The sequence below is a fragment of the Gracilinanus agilis genome, chromosome 2, assembly GCF_016433145.1.
Source record: "Gracilinanus agilis isolate LMUSP501 chromosome 2, AgileGrace, whole genome shotgun sequence".
NCBI lineage: Eukaryota > Metazoa > Chordata > Mammalia > Didelphimorphia > Didelphidae > Gracilinanus > Gracilinanus agilis.
This window is the reverse complement of record NC_058131.1, coordinates 415,001,990-415,022,588: the sequence shown is the minus strand read 5'-3', so window position 1 is coordinate 415,022,588 and position 20,599 is coordinate 415,001,990. Positions and strand designations below refer to the sequence as shown.

General features: G+C 34.9%; 1 protein-coding gene across 3 annotated transcripts in view; it reads right to left on the bottom strand.

Moving 5' to 3' along the window:
* The window catches only part of EML1 (EMAP like 1), a 269,917-nt gene that overhangs the window by 35,189 nt on the left and 214,129 nt on the right, over nucleotides 1–20,599 (bottom strand). For all 3 annotated transcript variants that reach the window (XM_044664593.1, XM_044664596.1, XM_044664594.1), the window contains 5 exons: nucleotides 19,980–20,129; nucleotides 17,329–17,398; nucleotides 6,722–6,832; nucleotides 6,323–6,418; nucleotides 2,706–2,840 (listed from right to left, as the gene is read on the bottom strand). In XM_044664593.1, the coding sequence (XP_044520528.1) occupies nucleotides 2,706–2,840; nucleotides 6,323–6,418; nucleotides 6,722–6,832; nucleotides 17,329–17,398; nucleotides 19,980–20,129 (562 nt within the window). The remainder of the gene's footprint in view (nucleotides 1–2,705; nucleotides 2,841–6,322; nucleotides 6,419–6,721; nucleotides 6,833–17,328; nucleotides 17,399–19,979; nucleotides 20,130–20,599) is intronic.

The following is a 20,599-nucleotide window of genomic DNA, read 5'->3' as shown; positions in this document are numbered from 1 at the left end:
ATCTGATTGTCTTCACACTGTAGAAGTTTCTATATTATAATTAATCAAGTAAGGGTAATGACTTTTTCATGAAGGAGAGAACTTGAAGGGAATTATGGGAAACTTCCTAAAAATAGCAGATACTATTACATACTTCTTTTAACTCTTTAAAAGGGTGGAGGCAGAGGGCAAGACTAGTAATGAAAGCAAGAAATTCTCTCTCTGGTGTTTCTGAACAGGGGTCCTTAGACCACTTTCTCTGCTGTGAGTGTTCTGAACATTTTCCTCCCTAATTGATGGGTCTTTAGTAGCTAGTGATCAGAAACATTCTATATTTTGCCCAAGTTTTTTTACATTCTATTTTGATCTCTACTCCATTCTAATCTCTTCCTTACTACCCCCTGTTTCCTCTCAAGCACCAGTCCAATAATACCCAAAAGAAATGTTTCAATAATATTTTTCATTAGTAACCCTCCATGACATCTCAACACTTGTTGGTCATCTATTCCAGTAGTCAGTATCCAACAAAAGTGGCCACAGATTCATTTAGAAAATGACAAATTCACATTATCATGTACTGTATTTTTATTTACTTTGTTAAACATTTCCCAAATTATTTTTTAATCAGTTTGGGAAAAGCCACCCATTGAGTTTAACACTTCTGATTTAAACTTATACATCACTGAAATACATTGGGGAATCGGTTTGAGGTAGAAGACCATGACTCGTACTGATTATTAAATGAATAAAAAACAAATTTAGCAAATACCACCAGAAGCAACTCCTTCAAATTAAAAAAATAAACTACAGCCCTATATTTATTTCTAGACTCCCAAACACAAAGCTAAGAAAATCTTTAATATCATATGTGACTTAAATTTGAGTTCTTTTTGAAAGAATTATCATTTAACTTATGGCTTATACTTATTTTTTACCCATTTATTTTATTTTATTTTATTTTTGTTTTATTTTATTTTTCTCAATTGAGAAATATTTTTAAATTGCCTGAAACAAGGCACTTTACTAGGGATAGTGACATATGCCCTGGAAGAAGCATATGCACATAGAATATGGTATAAGTAAATAAATGTAAGGCAAAGCAAAGGGGGCAAAAGAAATCCAGATAATATACTCAATACAAATCTGAAAAGGAGAAATTACTTTTGGCAGGGATGAGTGCTGTAGGGGGAAGTCAGAGAAGGCTTCATGGAGGAAGAGATGCCTAAACTGAGGCTTAAGAGAAGAGAAATATTTCAACAGGTAGAGATATGAAAAATTAACTTCAGAGCATTGAAAAGGTACACAAGATAATTTATTAGTTCATGGAATTTTATAGGGCCTCTTACTTAATATGCTAGTATAATCACCTATAATAAATCATTCTCCTAGGCCTCTGGTCCTCGCTGCCCCTCACAGGGGTTCAAAATCACTTTCTTTTCTTCACTAGTAATCATATTACCTGTACATAGAAAAGCAAATTAGAACTTCCCTCTCTTCAAATCCAAATGTGGTAGGCCTAATGAAAATCTCAAATCTCTATTTAGAAAAAGGTCAAATGATTGATTCTTGGGGACTACAACTGACTTATTGGCTTAGTACAAACAAAATCAATCAATCAACTAAGTGCCTACTCTTTGTCAAGCATTATGTTTAGCATTAGGAATAAAGGGATAAAAGTGAAAGAGTCTCTGTCCTTGAGGAGCCCTACATTGGGTTGGGGGAAGGAGGAATGGTGCCTGTGTGTATATTACATATACTTACACCCACACATGTAGACACATTTATACCCATTACATACAGCACACATTCATGTATGTAGACACATGTACATATGTGTACATACACATATATTTGTACCTTATGTGTAGATATATTTATACATGTAGAGACTAAAAGGTAGTTTGGGTAGAGAATGCTCTAGTCACTGGGAAGCAGGATCAGGGAAGTCTTTGGGTGTAATGTGCTGTCTGAGAAAAGTCTTAAAATAAAGCAGGAATTCTGAGTGGTGGAGGTAAAAAAAAAGTGTATTTCAGGCATGAGGGACAGTTAGTACAAAGGTATGGAAAAAGTGATCAAGTTTCCTGTGTGAGAAATAAATATGGCAGCCATTGTAGTTGGATTGAGAGAATCTGTAGTGGAGTAATCTGTAAAAATTTTAGAAAGATAAAGTACCAGGTTATCAAAGCACTTTGAACCCCAAATGGAAGGGTCTATATTTGATCCTAGAGTGAATAGGGAACTACTAGAGTTTATTGAGTTGGAGAGGGAGAGGGACATATTCAGAACTGTATTTTAGGAAAATCAATTTGGCAGCAATGTGGATAATGTGGAATGAAGCTTGGGAAAGGAAAACTAAAGGCCCTTGAATAGTCTAGGTGAGAGTAGATGAGGGCCTGGACTATGGTCATAGAAATATGACCAGTGAGGATGAGATGTGTGAGGAACTTTGCTAAAACAGAAAAGTAAAAAATCTGACAATTGATCAGATACGTAAGGGTGACATGAGGGTTTTAAGCCTAGGTGACTATAAAATAGTGGCACCACTGATAGCAATAGGCAAATTTAGAAGAGAGTTTGGTTTTGGGGAAAGGAGAATGAATCTTTTAGGAATTCTGAGTCTGAGATACTTGTGGAATACTGGATAGGAAAGATAAGGTTAAAACAATGCTAAGTGCTACATTTCGTGTAATTAAAATGAAAAACAAAAAGATGTAATTTAACCTTACCTCAAATAATCCTTGTTTTTTAATAAGAGAGTTTCCTTCTAATGTCCAAAAGTAAAGATGTGATTTTCCACATGTAACTATAATATTGGTGTCCGTGGGGTGGAAATCAGCAGCAAATACAGCTTCGTTAGAACACTTTAAGAAAAATGTAAAAACTGAATGCATCACATATGAAATACCAAACATAAAATAGTAAATTTGAACTAAAGATTCCAATTCATTAATGGTATTATTTATTTCCCTCCTATTATTTTATCTAACTGAATTGATTATATGTCATAAGCTATTTGAATAAAATACACTGATGGATTTGGAGACAGAGAACTTGGGTTCAAATTCTGCCTCTCTCACTGATTACCTGACATGAAATTTGGGTATGACCCTTCACTTCTCTGATCCTCAATTTTCTCATTTGTAAAATGAGGGTGCTGGACTAAATCACCTCTGAGATCCTTTCTACTTCTATCTCTAGGATTCTATGAAACCATAACAATATTATTTTCAGTTAAAACAGGTCATTCAGAATGTATTCTAAGAAGGAAAAAGTTTCTTAATCTAAATTTTGACTTTTTGAATGTTCATTAAAATTTTTCTTTGGGTTCATGTCTATTAGGCATGTGTGAATTGTTCAGCTTAAATTATAGAGGATTTGCTGATCTGCATCAGAATAGAAATGCTCTAGAAAGAATATTTCCCTGCTGAAATGAAATCATAGGTCCATAATATATCCTTCCTCCATAATAGCTCACATTTACATATTACATTAAGGTTTATAAAACACTTTCTTCATAAAAAATCTGTGAATTAGTTAGCAGAAATACTAACTCAACTTCACAGCAAAGAGATTAAATGCTTTGCCCATGATTATATGAATGATCAACTAGTAAATGGCCAAGCTAGGCTTGGAACCAGATCTTCTCATTCTAAATTTAGGGTCCACTCATTTACATTATGTGCTGATCTACAGGGAATGTAAATAATCACTTCCTTTCTATAAACTGCAAAAAAAATTTTTTCTAAATGAAATATTTGCTATAACTAAAAATAAAACTTTCTTTCAGTATTAAAAAAAACACAAACAACCCTTATCTTCCATCTTAGAACCAATATTGATTCTAAAGCAGAAGAACAGTAAGGGGTTAGGCAATGGGGATTAAGTGACTTGTTCAGGGTCACACATCTAGGAAGTATTTGAAGCCAAATTTGAACCCATGACCTACTGTCTCTAGACCTGGGTCTCTATCCACTGAGCCACCTAGCTGCTCCCCTCATTCCTTTTTTCAGTATTAAAAATATACCCAAATAGAAAGTTTCATATTTAATAATGCTAAAAACAAATGCTTGTTTTCTATTTAGATATCCAAGCATTTTGAATGTTTTCTTTGTATCCTACCCCTATATTGCTAGTAGAAAAAATACTGCTCATCCAAAATATTTTAATAGAATTTAGGTTTTTGTATGATGATACAAATATTTTTAAATTCTATTTGATTTTACTTTAATAACATCATTTAAAATATCTGTACATTCTCAAACTCAATTTTTAGAATTTTTAAAGAATTCCTTTAAGAGGAATAAGAAAGGGAAAAGGTTTATAAAAAAAATTTAATAGTCATTTTAAAAAACCCTTAACTTCTATCTTAGTATCAATTCTATAACAAGAGTATCAAGGGCTAGGCAATCGTGGTTAAGTGACTTGTACAGCTAAGAAGTATCAGAGGCCATATTTGAACCTGGGAGTCATTTTTTTTTCAAGAAAAAAAATCACACTATCTCAACAAACTAAAGCAATAAATTATAAAACTGTCTAAAACTAAACAATAGTCAGAATGAAAAACTATTATTAATTATTAGGTACTAGGTATTGAGAGTTTAATGATGGAAAGGTAGGAAATTCTTGTTCTCAAATAGTTTATATTTAAATTGAGAAAACAAAATATACAGATATGAAGCACTTAGAGAACAATATAATGAAACACATAATCAAGTAAAAGACTACATGGTATAATTTATGAATTTCAGGTTATTCCAAAAAAAATGAAAATTGAAAACTTAGTATGAAGTAGGTTTTATTAGGAACAACTTTATTGAGATGCATCTTGATGGAAATGTAGATTTGAGATCAATTTAGAGCAGGGGTCGGCAACCTTTTTGGTCGTGAGAGCCATAAACGCCACATTTTTAAAAATGTAATTTTGTGAGAGCTGTACAGTGCTCACAGTGCGTGCTCCTGTAACAGCGTCTGAAAAAAAAATTGACTTTATGGCTCCTGCAGAAAGAGCCATATCTGGCCCTCAAAAGAGCCAGATATGGCTCGAGAGCCATACGTTGCTGACCCCTGATACCGAGGATGGTTATGAACTTTCAGCAAAGCACATGGGCTAGGTATGTACTGCAAGCTGTAGTTAGGTGAAGGATAAACCAGCAGGCATTTCTAGATGCTGAAGGCCCTTTTCATATATTCTATTCTGTCAGTGTTCTTTCTGGGTAGTCACAAATGGAATAGGAAAAGGAGATTCTTTAGGAATATTCTGGAAGGTGGAGCCAAGATGGTGGAGTAATCTCCTTGGCAGCTCTGTGCCACCAGGAGAATCCTCCCCAACCAAGATTAAAATATTGCCACAAAACAACCCAACAAGGAGACAGAGTAAAACAACTTTCAAGAAAAGAGAAATTCAAAATGTAGGCAACGAACATCTGGGGCACTGCGGTGAGTGGAGAGCAGACTCAGCAAGAAGCTGTAGCAAGGAGGAAAGAGCAAGCCAAGAGTAAGCCACACCTGCCCACCCCACATCTGCCATCCAAGGTTTGGGAACCTATGCCCAAGACAACATCCAGACCCTAACACCCTGCCTGAACAAATAGAGGTAAAAGCCAACCCATACCCTTTGAAATTTCAAACCTGTGGAGAAGTCCAGAGCTCCAGTCCAGAGAATTCTAGTCTGAGCTCTGGACAAGGGCATTTTGGGGTGGATGATAGTACTAAGTACTAAGTACTGATCTTTTTTGCTAAAGCTCAGGGTGGAGCTCCAAGACAGGACAATCAAGGGTGTGGCTGACTGGATCAAGTATACAGTGAGAACAAAAACTTGAGACTAAGCCTGAGGCTAGAATTTGATCAGTCCCTGACCTGATCAAGATCACAGGAAGATCAAAAAGTTACACCTAAGCCTGAGGCAAGTCTTTAAACTATCTGCATCACAAGGGCCAATTGAATCCACCGCAGGATGGGGCTCTCAGAGCTCTCAGCTCTCAGACCATCACACCATCCCCCCAAGTCTATCTATAATTAGATAGGAAAAATGAGGAATATTGTGAAGGAAGTTTTTATCAGATAATGATTATCCATGTAGTTGAGGGAAATATATAAATATATATGTGTGTGTGAGTGAGTGTGTGTGTGTGTTTGTGTGTGTGTGTGTGTACATATAATTAAATGAAACTAGAGAGAGAAAAAGGCAGCAAAAATAACTCTGAGATGTCTGTGAATAACCAGGATAATAAATAGCTTATTGTCAGACATAGATAAATTTGAACAGGGGCTTAAATCTGATTTTCTAGTGCAATTTTTTAGTACAAACAAACAAATGAACTAATGAATGATTTGGGAATAAAACCTTGACATCTGCCAGTTTTTCTTCTTTCTGCCAATCCCACACTGAAAGCACATGGTCATTGGAGTCATCTACTGCACAAAGATTACTTCCTCCATTCTGAAAAACAGTTAATCAAAGGAAAAATTCAAATAAACATAAAATAGACTGAATGTTTTCCTTTTAATAGTTTCCTAATCTTAAAATCATTATTAATTGAGTCTATAGGTCATACCCATAAAATTGTATTGTAGTGGAAAAATGTATTAAAAAATAGTTTCAATTCTCATTAGCAGCCTTCCTTAAAAAGTAAAGTAGCCTGTATTTATATTTATACATAAATATTTAATACTACAGTAGAATTATGTTCAGGTCAGGGAGTTAAACATTTATCAGATCAATTTCAAGAACCCTTTTACTTACAGATTTAGAGAAAGCAATACAGGTGACTGCCCGGTCAAAAAATCCCATTCCAATGACATGCAGTGTATTCAATGTGACAGAATCCCAGATGCGTACATGTGGGGGTAGTTGCTGTTAAAACAAAAATGTAGAGATGCCAATTCATGACAGATTTATCCATATTTTTTCAAGAAGTTGAAGGAACCAAAAGACCATTGGAGTAGCAATGTCAACCATGATAAAATATCTGTTTGTTAAGATATTATAAATCTGTCTTTTGAACATAAGAAAAATCAAACACTCATTATTTCCTGAGGTTATTACCAAATATGGTTCATTTATTTTTTATAAAATAAAAGACTCTGTGGTATAATTTATGAATTCTAGCTCCAAACAATGATTTTATGATTTTCATGATACTATGATGCTAGTTAATTTTAGGTGACCTTTATATAGTTTTTAAATTTGATGTCTGCTATTAGAATCTAAGGACATAAATAGATTTGTACATATAGGTCATAAAATCTTAAAATTAATAATACAAAGAAAACCAAGTCTTATATGTATTGTATCCTCTTAGGCATCATATTGTTAGTGAGCATGGTAAAGTTCATCACCATCATATCCAATCATGTTTATGAAGTGCTTAGCATTCTTGAGCCTTTTTAAATCCCAGAAGCAATTCATCATTATACTAAAAGTTCCATTTATTATTAATCCTAAACCAATCAGCTTTTCCCCAAGTTACCTGTATTAGCATATCCCCCTAAAATCCTAGTTTGATATATCCTTGTGAGACAAAAGGTTACAAATAGGTTTTAGGAATGTTATGCCAGAGGAAACAAGTTCTACAGTCCTAACAAACTGGAAAGTCTTTAAATTTGGTTTGGATGACAGTCTGTATCAATCACATGAAGAACTATCAAATGCAGAGACTTACCACTAAAAGTTTAGTGATAAATATTCATGAAACCATTTACTAAGATATAAAGGAGTTTGTTTTTATTTTTGTTTTTTTTTGTCGGTAAACTGTGGACTTGTGAATTAAATTAAAAGATCTATTAAACCAGTAATGGAATGAATTGTCATTATATTGATTAGGTATTAAAATATTACTTAGTGAAAATTATAAATATATAGAGAGCTTTCTCTGTCAGAGAACAAAATACACTTTTAATCCACTAGAGGGTGATCTATTTTTTTTTTAAGGCAATGTATCTTTGCAATATAATTTAACTAGTCCAAGTTGTGAATACTCTAACAAATTTATGCAGTTATGTGCAGGGGAAAGAGAAATAGATTTGGAGAGAATCTTGGTTCAAATCCAGGTTCTAATGCTTTCCAACTATGTAACTTTGGACAAACAACTTAACCTCTACAAGTCTCAGTTCATTTGAAAAATCAAGTGATTAGACTATATGATCTCTAAGATCTAAGGTAGATCTTCCAACTCTAATTCTTTGACTTCATGATCCTATGACATCAAAGGAATTTGGCTTCCATTGTACATGGTACTTCAAATGCAAGCCCCTAAGGAACAACAAAAGTAGATTTGTTTGTTTTTCATTCTGTTTTTATTAAACTTTTTTCAAATATTTACTGGATGAAAATACAGTATCTTTTTTAAGATTTCAAAATTAAGTTTTATATGACTCAGATAGGTCACAAAAATAGAAATCTTATTTTAAGAATTTTGTTTGAAAAGAATTATTAGATAAGATACTGCAAATATAGTAGTTATAAATAAATGCCACTGGAAACCAGCTTTAGTTCTGTTCAGATTGTTTTTTAAATTGAAGTCTATAGGTTTTAATAGTTATTTTAAGCTATATTGGAAAGAAGAGAAAAATCACAATAATTCTGATACTTTGATGGATTTATGGTATGAATAATATGGATACTTCCTCCAACTGTGCAGATTACAGCCCAACTAACACTATCTCATCCTGTGCTACTCCTGTCCATGTTCCTCAGTAAATCCTGTACAATGGGGTTTAATCAACATTCTGGGGACCCTTATTATAGATGTCTTGCTACTGTATGGATACTAAGGTAGCATGTGGGCTCACCCTTTCTATACAACTAGCTTATCTTTGTGTTTTTTTTCTAGGAATATATTTTCTCTGATGACATCTTTAACAATGTTTTTCTTGTATAAATAAACCTTCATGGGCAATATGCTGCGGATTATTTGGGCCCATCATATACTTTTCCATTGCTGTTTGGATGACCTGCAAATTTAATTCTTCAAAAACTGAAGTTCCATGACTTTTAGTCATAATCAGGTAAAAAGGAGTGATGAAAGAAGAAGTAGGATGGTTTCTAAGGAAAAATGGGAGCCTCTCCAGAGCACATGTGGCAGCAGCACCAATAGTGGGCCTTGGAGGCAATTGGGATAGCAATGACAGCAGCAGTAACAGTAGTGTCAAAAGCTCTAAGCCCAGAGATAGTAAAGGGAATCAGACAAATGGTCAGAAATTAGAGGACCAGTGGCTGGTAGTGGGGGAAGGGGGCAGCTAGGAACCCTATTACCAAGATGCAGTATAGGAATGAAGTTCCAGGGCAGAGAGGATTGCCGTGGTTGGTTACAAGGAAGTAGGAGACCTGGTAACAGTTTCAGAATCAAGAGGAACACTAACACTTGTGGCTACAGGAAAGCAGGAGACCTGGCTGTTGTCCCAGAGCCAAGAAGAGTTCTAATGCTTATGGCTAAAGGGGAATAGGAGGTCTTCATTGGAAAAGACCAAGAGAGCAGTGACTACACCTTTCCCCAGATTTTATCACTTAGAAGCACTGAAAAACATGCAGATCCCCCAGAACTTGCTCTGAAAATAAAAGTACAATAAAGTTTGAAGTAAAAGAAAGCTTGAAGCTTGGAACTGCACCTCCCCAGTCACAGGTAAACAGAGACCAACTAAAACAAAGTTCAAAGTCAAGAAAAAAGATGGAAAAGAACTTGACCAAAAATAGCTATTATGGCGGTAGGGAAAACCAAAACACAAACTCAAAAAGACAACAATGTGAAAATAGCTACAACAAAAACCTCAAAGAAAAATGCTAATTAGATCTAACCCCAATAAAAATTCCTGGAACTGATGTGATGATCCCACTTTACTGAGACTTGGTCAGACCATATCTGAAGTACTGTGTTCACTTTTGGGCACCACATTCTAGGAAATACAATAACAAGATGGAGAGAATTTGGATTGATGGTAACTAGTATAATGAAGGGTCATGAGGTCAGGTCATATGAAGATTTATTAAAAGAACTAGAGTTGCTTAGCTGAGAGGAGAGAAGACTTTGGGGGAGGGCATGATAGCTATCCTCTACTGTATGAAAAGCTATCATGTTTTGCATTCTCTATACTTTTCAATAAGCTGTATAACAAATGGTGTGATCTGCTGTAGATCATCACCTGCAAAAGTCTGAATGATTCCTTCTCAGACTTTTGTCAAGGATACTTCCAATTTAGAACATTTAAGGAATTAAGTGGAAGGAGGACAACAGATGAAAAGTGGAAACAATCTATGATGATTTTTATAACAGACTCTTTTATCTATTAATGACAGTGAAGCCACCACATTTCACTTTTTAAATTATAGTCCTAGATATGCTTTATAAGGAAATGGAAATGAACTGAAGCAGAGATGAAACCAACAGGTTTATTAGGTCAATTATACATGGATGAGTTTGTTGCTAGATGTGATGCAATTTTGTGGGTACTGAAAGATCTATTCTCAAGGGTCTTTATATATAAAGAAAAGGAAATTAAAAACTTGGGGGGGGATCTTAGACAGTCTTTCCCAAGAAAGAAATATTAGGTCCATGAGCTTATTCTTCCTTTTTTGCAAAATTTTTGTGAAAATATTCTGCCCAGACATAAAAAAATTTTAGTTCTATATTTTTCAACAATTTGTTCAATTCTATCTTATCTATTTAAAAAAAATCTTAATTTTGAGTCTTTTTTGGTGCCATTTCTCCTAATCACTATATTTGTGTTATTTCCAGTTATTTTGTCATTACAAAGAAAGCCTTCATGAATATTTTCATACATACACAGCTTTTTACTCTCTTAATAATTCCCTTAAGGCCTAATCCTCATAATGGGATTCCTAGGTCAATAAGTATGAACAACTTTACAACTTTTAACATATATTCCCATCTCATTTTCTCAAAAACAATTCACAATTTTTTTAGCAATGTAATATTAGGGCTGTTTCTCCATGTTTCTATCAGCATTTAATCTGATCAACTCAATCTGTCTCATTCCCATTTAACATACATTACCAGGACCATATTTAGTTAGAGTGGTTGTTAGGCAGCAGACACACTCTGTTGCTGGAACCATACTCTTTCCAAACCAAGTCTTTCCATCTTGGTCATACCCAGTGGAACTTTTGTTCCAATGGCCAGCCCCACAGGAATGCAGGATTACCTCCATAGTATCATGAGTGTTAAGTAATATTGCAGAATATTTATGTTCTTAAACCATTGTTATTCCACCAGAAACTATGTTTGGATTATATGTATACTCAGGCTTAGATCTAATATTAATCTAATGCAGATATGTGGGGGTTCTCCAGATATCTGTCATATTTAACTTATCTAAGGTTCTATGCATCTCCTTAACTTCTTTCTTATATCCATTTTAGCCCCCACTCTGTCAGATATCATGACTGTTACCCTTGCCTTCTCTGGAGCAGCTGAGATATAGTATATTCTGCTCTGATCCTTTACCTTCACTCTATGTGTGTCTCTCATTTTCAGTGTGTTTCTTGTAAACAAAATATTGTCAGGTCCAGGTTTTTTATCCTTTCTGCTATCCATTTTCTTCAATTCAATGGGTGAATTCATCCCATTTTACACTAAATGTCATAGTTACTAGCTTTTCCAGCTATTCTGTTTGTTCCTGTCTTCCTTTCTGCCATCTCTCTCCTTAGATGACAAATTTACTTTAACCAATACCTTTCCAATTCACACCCCTTCCCAAAGATCCTTCTTTATCCTCTCCCCTTGCCCTCCTAGTTTCAAATCAGCCTACCTTTCCAAAAATCCCTTATCCCCCCAAACCATGCCATTCTACTTCATAAGTTTAATTCTAAAAATCTCTCTATCTTGTCCAAAGAGTTACCTTATCCCCTAATTTTACCCCACTACCTCTTGATATGTACTCCCCTGTAGTTATCCTCCCCTTCCTTTGCCCTCTTTTCATTTAATCCATCCACCCTTTCTTTTCTCATTCCCTCAGTCCTCAAAGGGAACCTTAAATTTCCTCCCTTATCCTATCCTCCTTACCTTTCTTTCTCTATACATTAAAAAAAAAATTTATCTATTATCCCAGGTCTGATGAGTCGGGATCTAGAACTAACAGCCTTCTACCTTCTCTGTGCCAGTTCCTCTAGTCATTACTCCTCCATAAGAGATAGCTATTCCAGCCTACTTCTTCCTGGTCTATTCTACTACTATTTTGGATCATTCCATTACATTCATCTTGACCTCAAGTACACCCTTTCACAGCACACCCTTTCAAAATACCCAGGCAATGATGTTATTCCTAGGGGTCATAGATGACATTTTCCCAGAAAGGAATCAAACAATTTGACCTTTGGGGCTGCTTATAATTAGTCTTTAATTACTTAAAAAAACCCTTATATTCCATCTTAGAATCAATATTGTGTATTGGTTCAGAGGTAGAAGAGTGGTAAGGGCTAGGCAATGGGGGTCAAGTGACTTGCCCAGGGTCACACAGCTAGGAAGTGTCTAGGCCAGATTTGAACCCAAGACCTCCTATATCTGGGCCTGGCTTTGAATCCACGAGCCACCCTGCTGCCCCCTTTAATTACTTTTACATGTTTATAATAGACCAAATTTTCTGCTGAGTTCTTGGTTTTAACCCAGAAATAGTTTAAATTCCACTAATTCATTAAATATCCATTTTTTACCTTTTATAATTATGCTAATCTCTGCTGGATGTTATTCTTTGTTGTAAGCCCAGTTTTTTTTTTTCTTTATGAAAGGCTGTGTTCCATGTGATGTGTTTTTTTAATGTTATAACTGCTAAGCCAAGTCTTGTCACTCTGACTGTAGCTCCAAACTATTTAAATTGTTTCATTTTTTTTTCCCTTTGCTGCTTATAGTGTTTTCTCCTTACCCTAGGAACTATGGAACTTAGCAATGATGTGCCTGTGTATTTTCATATTTGGATTTCTCTGGGATGGAGATTTGTGGATTCTTTCATTTTTTATATTACCCTCTGATTCTAGAATTTCTGGGCAGTTTTCCTTAATGATTTCTTGAATTATGGTGCCTAAACTCTTTTTTTGATCTCAACTTTCTGGGAGTCTAATTATTCTTATATTGTTTTTCTTTGGTTTATTGTCGAAGTCAGTTATCTTTGTGATATTTCATATTCTATTATTTCATTATTTGGTTTTGCTCTATTATTTCTTATTGTCTTAGGAAATCATTAACTTCTCCTTGTCCAGACCTAGTTCTTAATAGTTTTCTTCCATGAATTTTTGAATCTCTTTTTCTATTTGGATGATCTTTCTTTCATAATTTTCTTGATTTGTTGCATTGCTATTATTTTTTTCTAGTTTTTCCTCAGCCTCTCATTTGATTTTTTTAGTTCTTTTAAAGCTTTTCCAAAAGCTCTTTTGGAGCTTGTGGTCATTTGTTGTACTTTTTTGCTATTTCTGAAGTAGGTGTTTTTACTTCACTATCCTCTGAGTTTGAAACAAGGTCTTCTCTGTCCCCATAACAGCTATCAATAGTTGGGTTCTTCCTCCTTTGCTTGTTTGCCTATTTTTATCCATTTTCAAAATTTTAGTGGCCAGGTCAATAGACTTAATGATTAGCTTTTTGCTGGAGGCCCAGGGTTCTTAGTGTGTTGAGATATGCTACCTCAGGTTTCAGGATGTGTGTGTGTGTGTGTGTGTGTGTGTGTGTGTGTGTGTGTGTGTGTGTGCTTTTTTTTCCTGGGTCCTGTTTAGTTATTCTAGTTTTTCTTTATTCTAGTCCAGGTTAAATGTACTTCTGGTCCCCTACTCAAACCCCAAGCCATGACTGACCTTAGGCACTTCAACTAGAGCCCACAGGCAGTTCCATTACTGCAGCAGCAAGCAGCCATTCCTCATCTCCCTGTGGCAGCAACTAGGGACTCCTCTCTCCTGGGAGTGACCACAGCTGATAGGGCCCTAGTCCCTCAGCAACCATACTCACCAAAGTGCACTCCTTTCTCACACCTCCTCTCTTACCACTGCATCCTGGAATAGAGCAGGTATCTAGTCTACTTGCCTCCAAAGTCCCTCCTTTGGTAGTGGAAAGGCTTGAGTTCCTATCATTAGGTCCAGGTGCCCAGAGACTCTGTGGTGTCCACTCTTTCAGTCCTAGCTGTGGGTCAGCAGGGGTCTCCAGAGTCATGGTTTCAGCAGATACAGATGTTCCCAGGGCCCTCAGTCTGTGGATTCTAGTGGTAGCCTCAGCTATACAAACTCTGGGTCTCAGCAAACAAAGTGAGGTTGCCAATCTTGCCCCCAAGGGCTACTTTGTGGATTCCACTTTGTTTACTTTGTTCTTACCCCAAGGCCTGTGGCAGTAGGATTGAAGTCAGGGAAGTCAGAAACCTTCCTCTCTAGTTGCCCTTGGCTGTCCAGCTTCACTCCTGACTCCTCTTATTGATTTTGTTGAGTTAATTTTGGTTGTTTGTGGGGGTGTTAGAAGGGCAAGGAAGCTTCACATCCTATTCTACCACCTTCCCCAAATTTTTTAAAGTTAATTTATTTATTTAGAATGTTTTTCATGGTTACATGATTCATGATCTTTCCTACTGCTCTTCCCTCTCCCACAGGTACAAGCAATTCCACTGGGCTAATCCATCCTTAATGGTAAATCTTAAAGAAACTTTAGATTTGTCTAGATCTGAGAAATATTAATTTCTCCTATCATCATCTATTTCTTTTTTACACTATGCAAATGTGCAATTTTCCCTTATTTAGATACTATGTCATTTGGAAAATATAAATTTTATATTGATTGTTTATTGTCTATGGTTCTTTTTAAGAATAATGCAATTTCCTTATTTGACCATGTTGATATTGTAAATTTAAATTGTTTTCTAATAGTTTCATAAAAATTTCTGCTTTTTAAAAATTCACCTGATTAATAGTAAATTTGTTCTAGCCTCTCATTTTAATCCTATATATACCTTTGCTTCTTAGATGTGTTTCTTGTCAGAAGCAGATTATAGATTTTTATTTTTCATCCAATTTGTCACTTTCATTTTACTGGATTGCCTAATCCATTCATATTTTAAATTGTGAGAGTTATGCTTTCCTTTTTTGTCTTTAGTAATGCTTTCATTTAAAAGCTTTTTTTGTTCCCTTACTTCTTTTATGTCCTTACTTTGTCCCTATGATTCATTTTGCTTAAACTAATTTGATATAATCCTGTACCCTCAGAATATTCTTCCCCTCCACCCCAATTGTCAATTCTTTCATTTTGAGATTCAACTTCAATTTTTAATTTTTTTTCTTTTATTTGCTCATCTATTTCATAAACTTCTTTTCCCTAAGGTGGTAGTTCCTCCTCCTATCCTCCCTTCTAACTTCTATTTTCCCTGCTTTTGTTGTCTTCATTAATCTCTTCCTTTTCTACCTATTCTGAGCTTTTATTCCCTGATTCATTATTTCCATACTTATTTGTTCTTTAACCTTTTTTTTTTTGTTCCTAACACAGTAAAAGGTCTCATGTATGAGATTTGAGTTTCTTCTTTTAACCAATTTCTGTTAGTGCCTTTATAAATCTTGCCTTGTTGTCCTTTTTCTTCTGTTGTTTCACTTTTATAAGAAAGAGTTCATGAAGGAACTAATGTGGATAGGAGTGCTCCTTGGTAGAAATTACCATCTACCAAATCATGTAGTTTAATGCTACCTATACCCTTGTCAAGATCAGTCTCTTTCCCATTAACCATGCCATCTCATTTCTGGGTCCATGTCCGTTTCACCCTTCTATGTGCCAGTTGCTTCTAGGAGTTCCAATTTCTTTTCTCTGAAGGCAATATTATACACTGAAAGAGGGTGGTATTCATGTGTACCAACAAACTACAGATTAAATTCATTATAAGCCCTCCATCTCCCATGGCAGTCATATGCCACTTCCCCCATGAGGGTCCTTGCTCTCCTCTTTCCCCATTTGCAGCTTCCTTTTGTCTTCTACTGTGTCTTCTCCCATCAGACCTTATTCTTTTCTGATTAGACTCTACTCTTTTTTTTTATTTCTATTTGTGGCACGTAGCAACATAGTAGGTGTTTTATTAAACATTTGTTAATTTACCTATGGGGACTGTGGGAGTTAGTACATGATGCGTCAGTGCTGCTCCACTACTTTCATTTCTATTTCTTATATTCCACTTGCTTATTATTTTATTTTATACCTTAAGAAATCTAACGAACTTTTCCTTTTTTTAATTTTAATTTTTTAAAAGATTAGTCTCTCTTTTTTTTTAAAAAAAAAAGGTAGCCTTGTAGCTCTATAAGTATTTCATTATTTATATTAATCTTTTAAAATGAAAGTAGTGGAGCAGCACTGAAACATCACTCAAAGCCCTTCATAAACTAATTCCCTCCTACCTTTCCCAAATTCTTATAGCTTACTCTCTGACCCAAACTCTTCAGTCCAGTGATACTGGTCTCCTGACTGTTCCACAAACAAGACATGCCATCTCTTTGCTTTGAGCATTCTCTCTGGTTAACCCTCATGCTTGGAATACTTCACTTCTTCTGCTCTGATTACTGGCCTCCTTTAAGACCCAAGTAAAATCCCACTTTCTATAGGAAGCTTTTCCCAACCTGTCTTAATTATTTTCTATTTATCCTGTATATACCTTGCTTTGTATATATTTGTTTGAATTTTGTCTCTCCCATTAGATTTTTAAATTTCTTGAGGGCAGAGATTGTCTTTTGCCTATTTTTGTTCTCCAAGACTTAGCATAATACCTGGCACATAGTAGGCACTTAATAAATGTTTATTGATTGATTACCTTCATAGAAAATGAGAAATTGAAGATTGGTATAATTAGCAGTAGTATGTTTAGAGTAGCAATACTTGTTTATATTTATAGACAGTCAAAACACTGTGACTTAGCAGTTATTGCTCCCTTTTCTGTCACCATCATTATAGGAATAAATGGGATCTGTACAAAACTAAGGGCCATTTTGGATTTTCCTTGCTTCATTGGTGGTCATGACCAAAGAATTCATCATCAAGTGGCCTAATGACTGGTGATCAACCTTTCTGTATTTAGTCAGGCTGGTCAATGATGGGATCATACACAAGAGCAAGCCAGTATGTTAGAACCTATCAGAGCTTATACTTCACTGGCAGAGACTTTGGGAACTTATGATCACCTCTATGCCACAGTGAGGCACAGGATTAGGATTTGGTGGATAAAATAATTTTAATCTTAAATGCCTGGAAATTTTTATTAGAAATTAAAGTTGGATTCTAATGGGTGATTAAATAGTCACTGAATAATATAACAACTAAACAGGTTATTTCAATAGTATCAATAGATAATTCTTGCCTGACACTGGTTTATTTTGATTACATGAAAAATATTTCAACTCACTTTTCCATCCTTAGATGTACCTGCAACTTGGCCTGTTGCTATGGTGATTCTATCAGGATGAACTGCTAGGCTAGAAAAGGAATATTTGTTAAAAATGTATATTTAAAAAAAACTTTAGTTATATCATTCCAAATATAATTCATCTGTACATGTTTAATCAACTTAAGTTATAAATAATTTTAAATGCTTTCAGACACAGTATCAGTTATAGGCATATGTCACTTAAAGTTATTGTCGCCCAAAATATAAGATGTTAGGCAAAACAATGTTACTGGGGCAATTAGTGAATTTTAATATCTTATTTGCATCTCATTATTATATCTCATTATGAGTGATTTGATGAATGATGTTACAGTGAGTTTTCATAATGTTATTATGGTGCCATTTAGTTAAAACTGTATTAATAATGTTATTGTGAAAATGGAAAGAATTCTTGATTTGGAGTCATAAGACCTGGGTTCAAATTCTGGGTTTGTCACTTGCAACTTATGTGACATTGGGCAAGTCACTTCTCTGGGCCTCCTTTTCCTCATCTGTAAAAATGAGCGATTTGAACCAGATAACTTTTAAGATCCTCATAACTCTAAACCTATAAACCTATGAACATTTTGCACAGTATACTTATATTTGGCCATTTCAATTTCACCAAATATTTTCAAATCACTCTTCATTCAGCTTCGCTATCCATCATTAATTTCTTTTTACCTATGCTAGAAGGACTTTTATTTCTCTCATATAAGAATAATTTTCAAAGCATAAATTTTGAAAAAAATGATTACTTTTTAAATTCAAAAGGCTCAAAATAATTTGCAAAGCATCCAAGTACTCCTAGAAAACATGACTAAGAGGTTCCATTTTAAATATCAATTCACAAATATGGTTTAGTCAAATATATTTATTAATAGTCATTATGTGGAGTTTAGATGCACTGGAGAATAATCAATGAAAATATAGGCAAAATTCATTTCCTCAGAATATCACAATCCACTGGGAACTCAAAACAAGGGACATGTAACTACAAATAAGGATGAAACCTGTAATGGCATATGGTCAACCTTCCATAGAAGTAGCAGAAAGAACATCATCAAACTATGATTCAGAAGACCTAAATTTGATTCTAGTTTTTCCACTAACTGTGGAAACATTTTAAATAAGAGAAAAACTAAGGCCCATGGAGGTGAAAGTACTTAATTAAGATCACATAATTAGTTTATAGAAAAGCTGGATTAGTTCATCTCAAAAGCCCCTATAACATGCTATAGTATAATGACTCCTAGATCTCTTCTAACTCTTACATTCTGAAGTCCTGTGATTTTAGGATCTCATTTTCTAAAAGTCAACAGCATCTTTTTAATACTTTAAATGGCCAAATGCTTAAATAGTCAGAAAGCTATGATATAAAATTTAGGGATCATGAAGAAAATAGAGGTCTTACATATTAAAACAATACAAGTGCTACATCTTCACTACAAAAAAATGGAATTTAATGAGTCTGTACTTTCAACCTCTAGATCAGTGATGGTGAACCTATGGCATTCATGCTAAAGATGACATGCTGAGCACTATGCGCATGCCCACTGCCCTCTCTTTACCCTCCCAGAGTTCCTTACTAGAAAAGCAGAGGGACTTGGGTGGAGCTGCTCCTTTCCCCCACTCTGCCATGCCTGATGACATTTTTTCACATCATCCGCCCCTCTGCCCAGCAGTCCAATGGAAGCATACAAGGGGTAAGGTGGGCAGCTCACAGGAGGCAGAGCTGGAAGGGACAAAGTGCTTGGGCCACTCCCCTCCCTCTCCTCATCTGCACTGAGGATATTTCTCTCATCACTGCCCCTCTGCCCAGCAACCCAATGGGAGTGCTTCCTCCCTTCCCTGTCTGGGATAAGGGTGGGGCAGAGGTCCCAGCTCTCCATCTCAAAAAGGTTTGCCATCACTTTTCTAGATGACTGTTAAATAAATCTAACTGTGGCTTCCTATGCTCAGTTCTACATAACATAAGGGCTAACCTTAGTACTTGGCACATAGTAGGGATTTAGTAAATGCTTATTTACTTTACTTATGATTAAAAAAGTATGCAGTGACAAAAAGCCACTGGTAGTTAGGAGGAAACACTCAATTTTATGGAAAAGATTTTCTAGTTTACTTTGATTAATTTAATAATTAAAATAGTTATTTGATAGTATTAATAATAGCAATATTTAAATTGCATTATAAGATTTTTAACTCCCTTTTATATATTATTTTATTTGATCCTTTCCTTTCTTATCTTTTCCCATTTCTCAACTGTAGGACAACTGCACACATTTCTGATGTTTAGAGATTAACATTCCAGAAAGATCTTTCCTTACAAAAACTGTATGAAGTGAGTAGCATAAGCATTATCATGTTAATATTATCTGCTTACACCTCTCCATATTTTACATATGAAGAAACTGAGGCTAGTAGTAGTAAAGTGACTTACCCTCCAGTAAACAGTACAGCTTTGATTCTAACCTATGCCTCTGACTCCAAGCCCAGTGCTTTTTCCAGTACACAATGATGCCTGTCATGTTAATCCCAATATTAAAAAAAAATTATGCTAATGCTTCTGTCACTGACACAATTTAAAGTTTTAAAGTACAGTTTAATAATTGAAAAATGTGAACACTTACCACTTCACATCATCATTATGACCAGTATAATGTCTCTGAAGTTGTTCTTCAACATTGTATAACACTACTACTGATGCAATGAAATATACAGTTTCACCCGTTGGAAGTAGGTATAGATTATTACGACAATCTCGTCCCCTATATCCATAGCTTATTAGTATGTCAAGGTGAAATAACATTTCTTTTAGATTTGTTCGTTATTAATTAAAATAATTTAAAGTGTTCTTGACCAATATAAACCATGAAATTCTATACTGACATACAATAAATATAAATTATACAAATCACTAAAGAGGAAAACATCAGTCAACACTTTCTTCTACAAAAAAATTCTTTTTTAAACCTTAATTCATTTTCCCCACAATCTAGACACATATCATTTTTTTACACATACCATTTTTTGAAAGCATATGTTAATTAAAAAGACTAATTCCATGGTTACATAAGAAAATCAAGTGATTGATATGATTAACTTATATTAACTTATTTGAACTTTGAGAGACAGACAATAAGGCATTTAAACATGTCTTCTTCCATTTTCCTTCCCAAACTAGGAGTCAGAATATCTAAGTCCCAGGTGGTGCTCTTTTCATCATTCTAAACTGCTACTCTCCCCTCTC